We start from the raw sequence: 16244 nt of genomic DNA, 5'->3' as shown, positions 1-16244 counted from the left end.
AGCTCTGCTGACCTGGTTCTCTGGCTCTAAAGCAGATCTGCTGACCTGGTTCTCTGGCTCTAAAGCAGGTCTGCTGACCTGGTTCTCTGGCTCTAAAGCACCTCTGCTGGCCTAGTTCTCTGGCTCTAAAGCAGCTCTGATGACCTGGTTCTCTGGCTCTAAAACAGCTCTCCTGACCTGGTTCTATGGCTCTAAATCAGCTCTGCTGACCTGGTTCTCTGCCTCTAGAGCAGCTCTGCTGACCTGGTTCTAAGGCTCTGGAGCAGCTCTGCTGATCTAGTTCTCTGGCTCTAAAGCAGCTCTGCTGACCTTGTTCTCTGGTACTAGAGCAGCTCTGCTGCCCTGGTTCTCTGGCCTCTAAAGCAGCTCTGCTGACCTGGTTCTCTGGCTTTACAGCAGCTCTGCTGACCTGGTTCTCTTGCTCTACAAAGGCTCTGCTGACCTGTTCTATGGCTCTTAAGCAGCTCTGCTGCCCTGGTTCTCTGGTTCTAGAGCAGCTCTGCTGCCCTGGTTCTCTGGCTCTAAAGCAAGTCTGCTGACTTGGTTCTCTGACTCTAAAGCAGCTCTGCTGAACTGGTTCGTAGGCACTAGAGCAGCTCTGCTGATCTGGTTCTCTGCCTCTAGAGCAGCTCTGCTGATGTTGTTCTTAGGCTCTAGAGCAGCTCTGCTACCTGGTTCTCTGGCTCTAAAGCAGCTCTGCTGTCCCGGTTCTATGGCTCTAAAGCAGTTCTGATGACCTGGTTCTCTGATTCTAGAGCAGCTCTGCTGGCCTGGTTCTCTGGCTCTAAAGCAGCTCTGCTGGCCTGATTTATGGCTCTAAAGCAGCTCTCCTGACCTGGTTCTCTGGATCTAAAGCAGCTCTGCTGACCTGGTTCTATGGCTCTAAATCAGCTCTGCCGACCTGGTTCTCTACCTCTAGAGCAGCTCTGCTGATCTGGTTCTCTGGCTCTAAAGCAGCTCTGCTGACCTGGTTCTCTGGTTCTAAAGCAGCTCTGCTGGCCTGGTTCTCTGGTTCTAGAGCAGCTCTGCTGCCCTGGTTCTCTGGCTCTAAAGCAGCTCTGCTGACCTGGTTCTCTGGTTCTAAAGCAGCTCTGCTGACCTTGCTCTCTGGTTCTAGAGCAGCTCTGCTTCCCTGGTTCTCTGGCTCTAAAGCAGCTCTGCTGACCTGGTTCTCTGCTATAAGCAGCTCTACTGCCCTAGTTCGCAGGCTCTAGAGCAGTTCTGCTGAGCTGGTTATTCTGGCTTTGCGGCAGTTCTGCTGACCTGGTTCTCTTGCTCTACAACAGCTCTGACCTGTTGTATGGCTCTAAAGCAGCTCTGCTGCCCTGGTTCTCTGGCTCTAAAGCAGCTCTGCTGACCTGGTTCTCTGGCTCTAAAGCAGCTCTGCTGACCTGGTCCTCAGGCTCCAAAGCAGCTCTGCTGACCTGGTTCTCAGGCTCCAAAGCAGCTCTGCTGACCTGGTACTATGGCTCTAAATCAGCTCTGCTGACCTGGTTCATTGCCTCTAGAGCAGCTCTGCTGACCTGGTTCTCTGGCTTTACAGCAGCTCTGCTTACCTGGTTCTCTTGCTTTACAACGGCTCTACTGACCTGTTCTAGGGCTCTAAAGCAGCTCTGCTGCCCTGGTTCTCTGGTTCTAGAGCAGCTCTGCTGCCCTGGTTCTCTGGCTCTAGAGCAACTCTGCTGACTTGGTTCTCTGGCTCTAAAGCAGCTCTGCTGACCTGGTTCGTAGGCACTAGAGCAGCTCTGCTGATCTGGTTCTCTGCCTCTAGAGCAGCTCTGCTGACCTTGTTCTTAGGCTCTAGAGCAGCTCTGCTACCTGGTTCTCTGGCTCTAAAGCAGCTCTGCTGTCCCGGTTCTATGGCTCTAAAGCAGTTCTGATGACCTGGTTCTCTGATTCTAGAGCAGCTCTGCTGGCCTGATCTATGGCTCTAAAGCAGCTCTCCTGACCTGGTTCTCTGGATCTAAAGCAGCTCTGCTGACCTGGTTCTATGGCTCTAAATCAGCTCTGCCGACCTGGTTCTCTACCTCTAGAGCAGCTCTGCCGATCTGGTTCTCTGGCTCTAAAGCAGCTCTGCTGACCTGGTTCTCTGGTTCTAAAGCAGCTCTGCTGGCCTGTTTCTCTGGTTCTAGAGCAGCTCAGCTGCCCTGGTTCTCTGGCTCTAAAGCAGCTCTGCTGACCTGGTTCTCTGGGTCTAAAGCATCTCTGCTGACCTGGTTTGTAGGCTCTAGAGGAGCTCTGCTAACCTGGTTTCTCTGGCTCTAAAGAAGCTCTGCTGACCTTGCTCTCTGGTTCTAGAGCAGCTCTGATTCCCTGGTTCTCTGGCTCTAAAGCAGCTCTGCTGCCCAGGTTCTCTGGCTCTAAAGCAGCTCTGCTGGCCTGATCTATGGCTCTAAAGCAGCTCTCCTGACCTGGTTCTCTGGATCTAAAGCAGCTCTGCTGACCTGGTTCTATGGCTCTAAATCAGCTCTGCCGACCTGGTTCTCTACCTCTAGAGCAGCTCTGCTGATCTGGTTCTCTGGCTCTAAAGCAGCTCTGCTGACCTGGTTCATTGCCTCTAGAGCAGCTCTGCTGACCTGGTTCTCTGGCTTTACAGCAGCTCTGCTTACCTGGTTCTCTTGCTTTACAACGGCTCTACTGACCTGTTCTAGGGCTCTAAAGCAGCTCTGCTGCCCTGGTTCTCTGGTTCTAGAGCAGCTCTGCTGCCCTGTTTCTCTGGCTCTAGAGCAACTCTGCTGACTTGGTTCTCTGGCTCTAAAGCAGCTCTGCTGACCTGGTTCGTAGGCACTAGAGCAGCTCTGCTGATCTGGTTCTCTGCCTCTAGAGCAGCTCTGCTGACCTTGTTCTTAGGCTCTAGAGCAGCTCTGCTACCTGGTTCTCTGGCTCTAAAGCAGCTCTGCTGTCCCGGTTCTATGGCTCTAAAGCAGTTCTGATGACCTGGTTCTCTGATTCTAGAGCAGCTCTGCTGGCCTGATCTATGGCTCTAAAGCAGCTCTCCTGACCTGGTTCTCTGGATCTAAAGCAGCTCTGCTGACCTGGTTCTATGGCTCTAAATCAGCTCTGCCGACCTGGTTCTCTACCTCTAGAGCAGCTCTGCTGATCTGGTTCTCTGGCTCTAAAGCAGCTCTGCTGACCTGGTTCTCTGGTTCTAAAGCAGCTCTGCTGGCCTGTTTCTCTGGTTCTAGAGCAGCTCAGCTGCCCTGGTTCTCTGGCTCTAAAGCAGCTCTGCTGACCTGGTTCTCTGGGTCTAAAGCATCTCTGCTGACCTGGTTTGTAGGCTCTAGAGGAGCTCTGCTAACCTGGTTTCTCTGGCTCTAAAGAAGCTCTGCTGACCTTGCTCTCTGGTTCTAGAGCAGCTCTGATTCCCTGGTTCTCTGGCTCTAAAGCAGCTCTGCTGCCCAGGTTCTCTGGCTCTAGAGCAGTTCTGCTGAGCTGGTTTCTCTGGCTTTGCGGCAGCTCTGCTGACCTGGTTCTCTTGCTCTACAACAGCTCTGCTGACCTGTTGTATGGCTCTAAAGCAGCTCTGCTACCCTGGTTCTCTGGCTCTAAAGCAGCTCTGCTGACCGGGTTCTCTGGCTCTAAAGCAGCTCTGCTGACCTGGTTCTCAGGCTCCAAAGCAGCTCTGCTGACCTGGTTCTATGGCTCTAAATCAGCTCTGCTGACCTGGTTCATTGCCTCTAGAGCAGCTCTGTTGACCTGGTTATAAGGCTCTAGAGCACCTCTGCTGATCTGGTTCTCTGGCTCTAAAGCAGCTCTGCTGACCATATTCTCTGCCTCTAGAGAAGATCTGCTGACCTGGTTCTTAGGCTATAGAACAGCTATGCTACCTGGTTCTCTGGTTCTAAAGCAGCTCTGCTGACCCGGTTCTATGGCTCCAGAGCAGTTCTGCTGACCTGGTTCTCTGATTCTAGAGCAGCTCTGCTGGTTCTCTGGCTCTAGAGCAACTCTGCTGACCTGATTCTCTGGCTCTAAAGCAGCTCTGCTGACCTGGTTCTCTGCCTCTAGAGCAGCTCTGCTGACCTGGTTCCTAGGCTCTAGAGCAGCTCTGCTGACCTGGGTCTCTGGCTCTAAAGCAGCTCTGCTGACCTGGTTCTCTGGTTCTAGAGCAGCTCTGCTGCCCTTGTTCTTAGGCTCTAAAGCAGTTCTGCTGACCTGGTTCTCTGGCTCTAAAGCAGCTCTGCTGGCCTGGTTCGTAGGTACTAGAGCAGCTCTGCTGACCTGGTTCTTTGCCTCTAGAGCAGCTCTGCTGACCTGGTTCTTGGCTCTAGAGCAGCTCTGCTACCTGGTTCTCTGGCTCTAAAGCAGCTCTGCTGACCCAGTTCTAGGCTCTAAAGCAACTCTGCTGACCTGGTTTCTCTGGCTCTAAAGCAGCTCTGCTGACCTGGTTCTCTGGCTCTAAAGCAGCTCTGCTGACCTGGTTCTCTGGCTCTAAAGCAGCTCTGCTGCCCTGGTTCTCTGGCTCTAAAGCAGCTCTGCTGGCCTGGTTTTCTGGCTCTAAAGCAGCTCTGCTGACCAAGTTCGTAGGCACTAGAGCAGCTCTGCTGACCTGGTTCTCTGCCTCTAGAGCAGCTCTGCTGACCTGGTTCTTAGGCTCTAGAGCAGCTCTGCTACCTGGTTCTCTGGTTCTAAAGCAGCTCTGCTGACCCGGTTCTATGGCTCTAAAGCATTTCTGCTGAACTGGTTCTCTGCCTCTAGAGCAGCTCTGCTGACCTGGTTCTCTGATTCTAGAGCAGGTCTGCTGGTTCTCTGGCTCTAGAGCAGCTCTGCTGCCCTGGTTCTCTGGCTCTAAATCAGTTCTGCAGCCCTGGTTCTCTGGCTCTAGAGCAGCTCTGCTGACCTGGTTCTCTGGCTCTACAACAGCTCTGCTGACCTGGTTCTCTGGCTCTACAACAGCTCTTCTGACCTGGTTCTATGGCTCTAAAGCAGCTCTGCTGACCTAGTTCTCTGGCTCTAAAGGCTCTGACCATTCAAACATACCTCTGTAGTCCAACCCCGCCTCACACGAAATATACCCGTCAGCTCATTATAATACGCAAACTAATACGTTAATAGATTGCTTTAAAAAGCTAAACACCAGAGAGATAAGGTGCGTTGAAGGTGCAGCAGAATTCCACATTTTGCGAGGGTGGGGGGCTGAAGCAGGAGAGGCTGTCTGCGGCCATTACAAGCGTGTGGACGGCGCTGCAAATTCGAAAAAAAGCGCTTCGAGTCATTTAAAGGATAGAGTGTAAATCTGCACGTAAACGATCCAATCCCGGTGGGCGTGCCTAAAAGGAGACAGGGTGGCAACAAGGAATGATTGGCATGCCTTCAGTGCAATCATTTCACTGCTTTAGGCATAATGTGTGACGCCAAAGGACGCGCACAAATGAAATCTGCAGGCAGAGCTGGGACGAGGCTTCTTGGAATCGTATCCATTCCAAGAAGCGTCGTACGCCGAGAGCAGCGCATGCGCTGCTGACGTCAGGCCGAGACCTAAAAAGAGACACATTCCATGGTGCCACCAGCTCTCACTTCAAAGGGAAACTCTGAGTGTTTTCCAAATGGCATTAGCTGTGTGGTTTGAAAGCGAAATCTGGTCTTTATGACGCTCAGGCTGTAAATTTGGCTTTTTATTGAGACTTCACAGCAGCAATTAGGGACCGGCAGTGAGCAGCTTTTATGAGCCAGTTGTAATTGTTTAAGTAAACCTCAGCTCAGATTCCCAGAGCCCTAATCACCTCTCTGCTGCTCTGCAGGTTTTATTCAGCAGGTCACGTGCTTCATCTCCAGTGCTTGCACAGAGGTGTGGGAGCCACCCAGACCACCCGCATCTGGTGCTAACGAGATGCCAGTTCCCTGCGGGTACAGTTATCCGGCACATTAAATGACTTCAGAGTCAGAGTACGGCACATCACTGTAAGAACTCACCCAGACCACCCCGCATCTGATGCTAAGGAGATGCTACTTCCCTCTGGGTACAGTTATCCGGCACATTAAATAACTTCAGTTCCAGAGTACGGCACATCACTGTAAGAACCCACCCAGCCCACCCCGCAGCTGATTCCCCAAAAAGGCCACCTCCCTTTTGGTAGGATTATCCAGTGCTTGTCCAGTACTGTAAGAACCCACCCAGACCACCCTGAATCTGATGCTAAGGAGATGCCACCTCCCTGCGGGTAGTCCTATCTAGCACATGATGTGACTTCAGCTCTAGTAGTTGCACAGCAGTGCAAGGACCACCCGGACCACCCTGCATGTGTTGCTAAGGAGATGCTGATGGAGCAAGGTGGTGAAACTAAATTTTGTTTACCCCTTGTGAAATCATACTCCAATAACAGTAACTCGTATTAATGAAACGTCGTGCATGTATAACCAACATAGAATAAGAAATGCACCTACACAAATACACATGGGAAAATAATCTTGCTTGTGTTGCAATCATAATCAACTAATTATGTGATTTTGTCATGTCCTAAACTAATAAGCAGCTTTAAATTAATGGAATGCGGCATAAATGTGCTTTGTTTATGTTTTTTTGTGTAAAAATGCGAAGATAAAGTAAGTATATTGTGCTTAAATGTAGCTTTTTGCTAGGTAAATACTAATTGGGAAATCCTTAGTAAGGGGGGAGGTAAACAGAAGGGTTAATTGATTTAAATTAACGTTCATTTGTGTTTGTTTATATGATAGTTCCCATTTCTGAGTCGTGAGGCCTAAGAGAAAATGGAGTCACTCGATTATTGTGGCCACAAAAGAACTGTGCGTGTGTGAAAACTGAATGCGAACAGCTAGAGCCTGGACTGAATAAAGTTCAAGGTCGATTTGGACTGGAAGTGCAGATGGCTGCCAAGTGATGAGCACAGTGGTACAGAACGTGGGAAAGATGTCGAACGTTGCGAATAGGGAACTGGACTAGGCTGGACATTTAATAAAACAATAGGCCCATTTGAAAAATTGTGGACGGAAGCAAACTTGAGCTTCGATGACGAGATGATGCTCATCCACCCCAAAATTGTCCAATCAGAACTCGCATTTAAGTCAAAAGATGCACTTTTAGTTCGATAGAGCTAGTGAAAAAGGTATAAAAAGTGCTGATTTTACTGAAGAGTATCGCTTCCTTCAATTCCCTCTCAAGATGCTGCCGGACTGGTGATTTTTCCTGAGATGTAAGAAACCTGCCTAACTCTGTTTTTCTTTTACAGGGAAATGCACTTTATCTGAGAGTCTAGATAGGGATGTTAGGAGAATAGGTAAATGTTTTGGGAACTATGGGCCAGATGTAGGTATCCAAATACCGGTCGGTAACAGCCGAAAATACCGATTTTCGGCCGTTACCGACCGGTATTTGGATACTGAGATGTAGGGCATCTCAAAATACAGATTCAGTAATTTTCGGAAATAAAATAAATAAACGCGAATAATTTTAGACATGCTGCATTTGCTATTAATAAACATTGGATAAATAGAGAATCAAGCTGGTCTTGAGTTTTCCTAATTTTCTTACTAGCAGATCTATCGATCTCAATGGTGGTGTGTCTGATAAAAAAATGTCGTATTTTATGAAACCATGGTAAATATATCTAAACTGCAGGTGTAAATAGTATAAATATGCAATTTAGTTTTAGGCATTCCACTAGGATACAGCAGCTTTTCCTTTGAATTTCACCGATCCATGGAGTAAAGTGTAAGTGTTTAAGAGTGATTTGCAGTGATATGGGCCCCACTGTCTGATAGTATGTTAGAAATTATGCTTCAGGGAAAGGTGAAATGTCTTTAGAAATTATTTCCGGAGGAGCGCTGCATCGATGCCACCTCCCTTTGGGTGCTTCTATCCAGCAGATCATGTGACTACATTTTCATTGTTTGCACAACATTGTAGGACCCACCCCGATGTCCCTGCATCTGATGCTAAGGAGATGCCACCTACCTATTGGGTCTGTTTAAACAGAAGATGGTGTGACTTCAGCTCCAGTGCTCGCACACTGGTGTCGGAAGCCAACCAGACCATCCGCATCTGATGCTAAGGAGATGCCGCCTCCCTCTGGGTACAGTTATCCGGCACAATAAACGACTTCCGTTCCAGTGCATGCGCAGCAGTGCAAAAACTCACCCTGACCTCCCTGCATGTGATGCTAAGGGGGTGCCACCTACCTGTGGGTATTCGCATCCAGCACATGATGTGACTTCAGCTCCAGTGCTTGCGCAGCAGGCGAAAGAACCACCAGGACCCTCCTGCATCTCATGCCAACAAAATGCCTCCTCCTTGTGGGTAGCGTCCAGCATATGATGTGACTTCAGTCCCAGGACTCGTACAGCAGTGTAGGAACCCACCCAAGATGCCCTGCAACTGTTGTGAAAGAGATGCCACGTACCTGTCTGTGGAGTTTCCTCCCTAAGAGGTTGGAACATCGATGAACCCAGGACAACATCCACTGGCCTATCCTGTTCAGAAGTATAAGATTCAACGGGATCCCGAACAGGGCAAAAAAGATGCAAAATATCCGACCGCTGACTGTATCAGGGCTGAGATTGCCATAACCTAGAGTGCAAAGAGAGGATGTGTTACACCTAAGGATGTAAACTTCCCATGATGTGATGTCATTTATTGAACCGATTGAAAACAAAAAGTGCAGACAGTACAGGGTGTAGCGTCCTCCCCAGCCTGGGTACCCGCCAATGAGTACGCCACGCACAGGGCTTAGTAATACACGTCTTTGTTTGTGTGCATGTAACTGCAAGCTCAACATTCTAAAACAAGCTTTCATTGCATTCCACTCTGACACCTACGTCAGGGCTCTACGGAGTCCTCCAGGAGCCAAAATGGTTCCATCATAAAGCTCACAAGACAACACAGTACTTTCAGGATGACATCTTCTGGGGAACCTCTTGATGCTTTGAACGCTATTTTAGACAAAAGAAATGCAACATAAATCTCAACGAGTTGAGCCACCATATCCACAGCGGTTGCAAGAAGCTGAACAATGAATAGTATGTGACCTGAGAGTTGAGAATGTAACCACGAATACTAATTTAACACCTTAGCTGCTTTGGAACGTCCAGCTCCAGTGCTCCAGTGCTGAACGTTCCATTGCGCAGGTGCAGTTGGAACGTCCAATGGCCGACGGCAGCACTCCCGAGGTAGTGGTGCCGTCGGCCGCTGGACGGGCGCAGCGCTTAAGGGGTTAAGAACAGCACCCTGCTGTATGTGGGGTGCAAAGGATAACAAAACAATCCTTGAACTGAAGAAATGCATTTACAAAGAACCATTGCCAAAGTCAACGTGCAATGACAGGCCTTCACCATTTCTCCTAGCACATGTTAGAACAACAAAACCAAACCAATTGGATTTGCCACTGCTTGTTGTTATGTTGGCATGAACTCCCAGTCTGCCAGCATCTTGTCTGTTTGTAGAGAAATAAGGCAAACCCACTTTCCAGCATTTCTGGTCTTTGGCTGAGAAACAGCCTTCCTGGCCGAATCTCTGCCTTCTGGCCCAGTCTGTAGTTCTTCCAAAGCAGGATGCAGTGGCGGGCGATAATTTTACCAGGGAGAGGGGCAGGGAGGGACACACATGCACACGTACACCGCACTCACACCCATTCATTCACCCAAGCACCCACACCCATTCACAAGATTCACTAACAAATACACATACTTTCACACATACACACGCACTCACCAAACAAAACAAAAAATACCTACCTCCACAGCAGCTCTCCGACAGGGAAGCCTCGGAGGTCCCAGGACGGTTGGGACTGCTGCCTTCCCTCATTGGCTGACCTTATCCAGCAGTCACAGTCTTGTCAGAGAGTGGGGTGGGGTCAGCGAGCCTGCTGGCGCCATCCAACTCTATGTTGAGGTGTCACTGATTGAAACTCAGCCCCAGGTCCTCAGGGCTTAAAACTGATGCGCCCAGGTCTCAGGCAATCAGAGACGCTTCCTTTCTTCACAAGGGAGGGCCTCGAGGCACTTTTGCCAGGCCGAGGAGGTCACGTCCACAGGACTGTGAAATGCTCAGCCTGTCAAAGTTCAGCTCAGGCAGCCAGGAGTCTGCCTGTTCAGTGCATGTTTAGCTCCTGACCTCAACCACAAGAGTGTCTGTCAGGCCGACCTTTGTTCAGCTTGGCAGGCACTCTTCTTGCCTGGAAAAAGGTGGGGGGCATGGCCCCCCCCCTCAGTCCATATGGATGGTCTGCTGCAGGCAGAATACCTGGTAACTTCACAAGTAACACACATTGCAGTGGTGGGGGGCTGCTAGCAAGGGTCTGCTGGGCAGACACAAAAGTCTGTTCTTGCTTGGCATTCCAGGTGGCACGGCTGAGTGTGGCCTGTGGTCGTCAGGATCACTTGACCTAACTGTGTAATTGGGCCAAGAACACACAATTCCACCTTGGACTTCAGAGTTATAAAATGCTTCCTCCCTGAACAGATCTGTAAGGCAACAGCTCCCACCATGTTGTTATTGAATTTAGATTATGGACATTATGTCCTCGCCAGGATCCCTAGAATACATCTTGTCCCACACTAGGCCGCCCTGCCCACCTTGTCAAGGCCGCCTTCATCCTTACTACATCACCACCAGTAATTATCACCACGCCCTGGCTACGTATTCACACCGTGTATTTAAAAAATGGCCTCCAGGGATTTAGGAAGAATGGCACCTTGGCACAAACCTTCTCAACCTGTGCCCAAGACTCCCCCTAATATCCAGGTACCCAATTCTCTTCAACATTCAAGTAAGACATGAAGCGCCTCTTGTTTGAGAGACGTCTCTCCTCTGGGTCCTCACGATTCTGCCTTGACCTGAGACAAGAGGTGTTTCCTCTCCTCGTTTGAGTTTTGCTGCAGCTCTTCCACTTCCTGCCCTTTGTGGTTGTATTTAAGTTCTTCTGTCTCAACTTCAGATGTGTCCTCTACTTGAATCCTGTAAATTTCCGAAATACTGTTTTCATTCATTTTTTCAACTGCATTTTAATGTTTTACCTCTTGAAAGCACTTTGACTGATTCACGCATTCGAAAACAGAAAATAGGTTCATGAAAATGGTTTGAGGCATTTTCGACAACTATTTTTCCCTAAGCAGCAGGCAGTGTTTTTTTAACACTAAACTCTTGAAAATGTACAGCATTATTTTTCCTTTTCACCTTCCTTGGAAATGTAGCCTTGTTAAGTTTGACGACATACTTTACTTTGGATAAGTTACTTAAATAGCTCATAAAAGTAGCTGACCTGTAGCCAGCGGTGGGATACGCCCTTGTTGCAGAAAGCTCACAGCGGGCACAGGAGGCGGAGACCCCCAGTGGCCCAGGAATCCTACACCTTCATCGAACTCATCTCACAATGCATTGTACTCACAAATGTAGGATTTGAACAAACAAGCACTGGCGAGGCCAACTGGTCTGGTTTAGAAACTGTACATTTTAGTCATTGGTGAGTTTTGACATATAGGGGGTGATTCTCTCTGAGTCTCAGAGGCGGCACTTCTCTATCCACTTACCACAAAGACTGAAAAACCTTACTATTTTAGGTCACGTTCCTAGGCTGCTGATACATGACCTCGAGTGCTGAGAAACCCTGCGGGAAGCTATGCGCTATACAAGAACTCAATAATAATAATTATACTATTTAGTTTGGCGGGCAGGCCGCCTTAGCCAGGGTGGTAGAAAGCATGATGCCCGCCACCCTGGCAGAGTCCTCGTGTCATATTTAGAGATCACCGGCGACCCAGCTGCCACCAGGAAAGAAAAAAAGAGGGGACCTGATGTACTGCACCATGGGATAAGCTGTCATGGGTGGAAACAGAATGTGAATGGCACTCAGAGAGCCCACTGGGGAGGACCATAGCCCTTCTATATATGTTTATGTAATATTTTGTAGTATTTGTTTCTTTCAAGAGGCTGGCAGACCGCAAAAGTAGTCAGGTAAGACCTAAAACGAGCCTTAGTTTTCTACATACGGCTAAATACCCTGCTTAAAATGACAAATATGTACAAAATTAAAGTTGGTAAAAACAATTTTTTAAAACCTCCGAAGAGACTTTAGCAAGGATTATGCCAGAGCAAATCCTCCTCCCCAAGGCTTTGTCAGAGGCCGTAACCAACACAAAAACCCTTTCCTACTAAAGTAATCTGTGAAATTCCATGTAACAAAATACCCGTCTGCAAGCTGCGTTCATAAAGGAAACACGGGAAAGTGCACTGTGAGGGAAAGAAAGAACCACAAATATTTCTTAGGTTTACATCCTTTATGGGGGTGGTCATAGGGCCCGATTCACAGAATGAACTTAAGACTCAATCCTAAACTTACTACTATTTTGGTATTCATAGAATGCACTTACTACTTTCGGGATTCACAGAATGCACTTACTACTTTTGGTATTCACAGAAGTTAGGATTTTGTCTTAAGTCTGTCTTAAGTCTGTCTTAAGTTTGTCTTAAGTCTGTCTTAAGTCTGTCTTAAGTCTGTCTTAAGTCTGACTTAAGACAAAATCCTAACTTCTGTGAATACCAAAAGTAGTAAGTGCATCCTGTGAATACCAAAAGTAGTAAGTGCATTCTGTGAATGCCAAAATAGTAGTAAGTTTAGGATTGAGTCTTAAGTTCATTCTGTGAATCGGGCCCAACGTGCTTTGTTAAGTGAGTTAGGTGAATCCACATTGACAAATAAGGACACACACTGTAAATTGACGCGTTGTGTCTCAAGGCCTTGAAACTCCTCCACCCACCAGAAACGGAGGCTGGCCATGTCTTCTGTACACTGACGTGTTATGTCTCAAGGCCTTGAAACTCCTCCACCCACCAGAACCAGAGGCTGGCCATGTCTTCTGTACACTGACGTGTTATGTCTCAAGGCCTTGAAACTCCTCCACCCACCAGAAACGGAGGCTGGCCATGTCTTCTGTACACTGACGTGTTATGTCTCAAGGCCTTGAAACTCCTCCACCCACCAGAACCAGAGGCTGGCCATGTCTTCTGTACACTGACGCGTTGTGTCTCAAGGCCTTGAAACTCCTCCACCCACCAGAACCAGAGGCTGGCCATGTCTTCTGTACACTGTCGTGTTATGTCTCAAGGCCTTGAAACTCCTCCACCCACCAGAAACGGAGGCTGGCCATGTCTTCTGTACACTGACGTGTTATGTCTCAAGGCCTTGAAACTCCTCCACCCACCAGAAACGGAGGCTGGCCATGTCTTCTGTACACTGACGTGTTATGTCTCAAGGCCTTGAAACTCCTCCACCCACCAGAAACGGAGGCTGGCCATGTCTTCTGTACACTGACGTGTTATGTCTCAAGGCCTTGAAACTCCTCCACCCACCAGAACCGGAGGCTGGCCATGTCTTCTGTACACTGACGTGTTATGTCTCAAGGCCTTGAAACTCCTCCACCCACCAGAAACGGAGGCTGGCCATGTCTTCTGTACACTGACGTGTTATGTCTCAAGGCCTTGAAACTCCTCCACCCACCAGAACCGGAGGCTGGCCATGTCTTCTGTACACTGATGTGTTATGTCTCAAGGCCTTGAAACTCCTCCACCCACCAGAACCAGAGGCTGGCCATGTCTTCTGTACACTGACGTGTTATGTCTCAAGGCCTTGAAACTCCTCCACCCACCAGAACCGGAGGCTGGCCATGTCTTCTGTACACTGACGTGTTATGTCTCAAGGCCTTGAAACTCCTCCACCCACCAGAAACGGAGGCTGGCCATGTCTTCTGTACACTGACGTGTTATGTCTCAAGGCCTTGAAACTCCTCCACCCACCAGAAACGGAGGCTGGCCATGTCTTCTGTACACTGACGTGTTATGTCTCAAGGCCTTGAAACTCCTCCACCCACAAGGACAGGGCAGGACTAATCATTATGAAAAATAAGCACATGCTAAGGGCATCAAGGGAAGGGAGGCACCACAGTAACTTTCCATTGCCGGATTCACCACGGGCCATATGGTGTCAAACTGCAAACGGTGCAGCTGAGCCTATAAATAAAGTGACAGCATTCAGAATAAACATTATTTTCCATCTTACTGTAAGTTTTGTTTCATTTCGAAAAAGAACATTTTATTTTACGGCTTATTATTGTTTATATTTTTAATTAGATATATATGGGGGTAGCAAAATCTTTTAAGAGCTTAGGGCCTCTAAATGTCTTCATTCGGCCCTGCACAGGGAGCAGAGGTGGAACATGTCTTCAGGACAAACACTTACAATGTAAATGAATCCCGCTCAGATTCCCTTTATGTAAATGTACTCCATGAGGGTATCCTGAAAGCTTGGCTTGGCCCCAGCCCCTAAAGTTACTGGGCCCGTAACTCACTCTCTAGCAGTACCTACTTTTACAGACTGCTATCCGTCTAGAACCCTGCTTGTTGTAGACCCCAAGTCAGTGGGAGAGATCCTCTACTTTGGAGCAAGGGCGGCTCTAGGCTCATGGCGGCCCTGGGCAGGGAGCGTAGGTAGGGGGCCCCGGAAGAGGGGGGCCGGGAGGGGCGGAGCAAGGAGGCCAGTGAAGAGGGGGGTGGGGGGTCAAGTTGTTTGAAAGTGGAACAGAGCCGGAGGCTGCCAAATCCCTGCCAGAGGCCGCCACGCAAATATGTATCCCTCCTCAGAGGATTAATATATTAAGGATATATATTGGCATGGTGGCCCCTGGGGTTTGGTGGCCCTGTGCAGGTGCACAGCTTGCACATGCCTAAGGCCGCCCCTGTTTGGAGATTCAGAGCAGACTTCACCTGCTCCTCGTTAAACTTACCTCTCAGATGTTACGAGGGTGATACTCACCCACCCTGCCCTTGTGATCCAATATCACAGCAAACCTCACCGCACTTTACTTACTCTCGTACATTTTAGAAAAATATACCAGGTTCTTTTTACTGCCCATTTAAAAATTGCACAATTGTAGGCTCGGCAGACCAGTTCTGATCTTTTTACAGACTCTTAAAGGTGAAAGAACATGCTGTGCTGTGTCCAGCTTTTTAAAACACTCTGTACGTTGTCGTAAATCTATGAGTGATTAATATCAATCTTTTCCTGTATGTTTTATTCATTCGCTGCTGTGATGTAATCAGTGTTTTATGGTGAAGCTTCTTAACTGAATAAAGTTTATTGTTGATAGATTGATTCAGGGGACAAGTTCCATAAAAAGAAGTGGGGGGACCGACCAAGTTAGGCAGTATGCAAGTGACATCATGACACGTGCCACCACAGCACATGACGTCATGACATATGACATTCCACATCGCATCACAGTAAGTGAACTCACTGGAAGTGGCCTCACAAGAAGTGACATCAGATACTAAGATCTCACACATATGTTTATCAGGTGTATCATGAGTACATTTAAGTGCATTATGATATTTAACAAATGAGATTTGGAGTCGGGGTTGTGCCAAACATGTGGTGCAATCCTGACACAAAATCTGGGCCTCACCAAATATTTTATTTAAAAAACCTGCCACAAAGAAATTGGCAACAAGAATAAAAGCATCATAGTAGATCTGTTCTGCTTAACTGGTTGCTAAGTCTGCATTTTAAAATATTTTATGGGGTTAAGGCACCTGCTGCAGAGGTGCCCAGTAAATCTCAGGGAACAATAATATTGGTCTGATAACTTTGGAGGCTAATGCATTTGTTGGAGAGATCTGTGTTTTGTCTAGTCCCAACTTACATTTACTCAGGGCTTTGACGAACAGGACCACGGGCTTTGAGTTTAGATTGGCGTGGAATCCCAGAGAAGTGTCACAAGAAGAGAGAGAAAAGTGCAGTGCAAGGAGGGGAACGTACGCAAAGTCGTAAGTAAGGTTTACACTTGGCTATCAAGACAGCGTAAAATGGAAGCGCTTGGATACCCTCACGGGTACCTAGAAGCGCTCTACAAATCTACTGATTGAATGAATGATTGATTACCATATCTGTCTGACTGATCTCTGCTGCCTGGATCTCACCCCTGAGGCGAGACGTGCTGGGTGTGCCTGCAGCGCCTGGATACCCTCACGGGTCACACCGAGCGCTCTACAAATTTGCTGACTGACTAATACATACATTTGTGGGAAATGTACACGAATCAACAGATTAGGAGCCTGCATGGGCAGTACCTATGGATGCAATACACAGAAGCAGGAGTATGTTCAGCAGTGCTATACAAGTTCTCTTTCACACCCTGTTAGACGCCTTTTTAATCTCACTGTTAGTAAACGTAAGAAGAGAGCTCAGCTCTTGCTATTTCTACTAAATGAGTAAGAATATTCTCTGAATATCCCCATTTGCAAT

At 48.3% G+C, this 16244-nt stretch overlaps 1 protein-coding gene across 1 annotated transcript in view; it reads right to left on the bottom strand.

Moving 5' to 3' along the window:
• Positions 1 to 16244, bottom strand: part of KCNK17 (potassium two pore domain channel subfamily K member 17) — a 173234-nt gene that overhangs the window by 27510 nt on the left and 129480 nt on the right. Inside the window, exon 3 of the mRNA XM_086949540.1 lies at positions 8355 to 8521. Coding sequence (XP_086805666.1) covers positions 8355 to 8521 — 167 coding nt within the window. The remainder of the gene's footprint in view (positions 1 to 8354; positions 8522 to 16244) is intronic.

This window comes from Lissotriton vulgaris, unplaced genomic scaffold (genome assembly GCF_964263255.1).
Source record: "Lissotriton vulgaris unplaced genomic scaffold, aLisVul1.2 SCAFFOLD_549, whole genome shotgun sequence".
Lineage (NCBI taxonomy): Eukaryota > Metazoa > Chordata > Amphibia > Caudata > Salamandridae > Lissotriton > Lissotriton vulgaris.
The sequence above is the reverse complement of the archived record's forward strand: the minus strand, read 5'-3'. Positions and strand labels throughout refer to the sequence as shown.